Source organism: Penaeus monodon, chromosome 31 (assembly GCF_015228065.2).
Source record: "Penaeus monodon isolate SGIC_2016 chromosome 31, NSTDA_Pmon_1, whole genome shotgun sequence".
Lineage (NCBI taxonomy): Eukaryota > Metazoa > Arthropoda > Malacostraca > Decapoda > Penaeidae > Penaeus > Penaeus monodon.
Window position 1 is genome coordinate 21,585,512 of NC_051416.1, and position 684 is coordinate 21,586,195.

A 684-nucleotide genomic window follows, 5' to 3' on the forward strand; every position below is an offset into this window, starting at 1 on the left:
CAAGTTAACTCTAAAGAAAAACAGTCTTACATAACCTGCAGACAGATTTTCCAAATGTGACTGATCCTGCTTTTAATACACTTATTACTGACAAGCCAAGCTGAAAGTGGAAGGGGGGGGGGGGGGGCACAGGGAAAGGGCCACCCAAAGACGACCTCTATACATACGCTTCGCCGTCCTCTTCGTGGTCATGCGAGTAATCTGCAAAGATGTTGGTGTCCTCCGCAAGGGCTCGCTCGATTATACGCGTCGAGTGGTCGAAGAAGCTGTGGAACTCCTCTGTCATCATCAGCATCTGCTTCTCTTCATCGGACAGCTCACGGGCTGTTTTATCAACCAAGGTAAAATATTATCAGTAATATTAGCAATGATCTTTAAAGATGATAATGATCATGTTACTATGTAATATTATTGGCTCTTTATAACAGGACAGCTTTGAAAAAAAATTATTATAAAAAAAACAATGAGCTGCACTTTGCAATATTATTTGCATCATCTTCCTCTAGTTCAATCTCTTCACTGTGATCAATAGATGATTGACAAGATGATAATACATCAAGATTTAAACTTCAGGGTTATCTGCATTAACATGTCCTAGGACCAAGAATGGCAGCTGATTTAACTATATATCAATGCAGAAAAAAAAATAACCTTGAAACTTTGCCTCCTTTAGGGGGGAGAAAA

At 39.6% G+C, this 684-nt stretch overlaps 1 protein-coding gene across 42 annotated transcripts in view; it reads right to left on the reverse strand.

Moving 5' to 3' along the window:
* The window catches only part of LOC119593093 (cytoplasmic dynein 1 intermediate chain-like), a 47,628-nt gene that overhangs the window by 5,026 nt on the left and 41,918 nt on the right, over positions 1 to 684 (reverse strand). For all 42 annotated transcript variants that reach the window (XM_037942026.1, XM_037942056.1, XM_037942053.1 and 39 more), the window contains one exon: positions 168 to 324. In XM_037942026.1, coding sequence (XP_037797954.1) covers positions 168 to 324 — 157 coding nt within the window. The remainder of the gene's footprint in view (positions 1 to 167; positions 325 to 684) is intronic.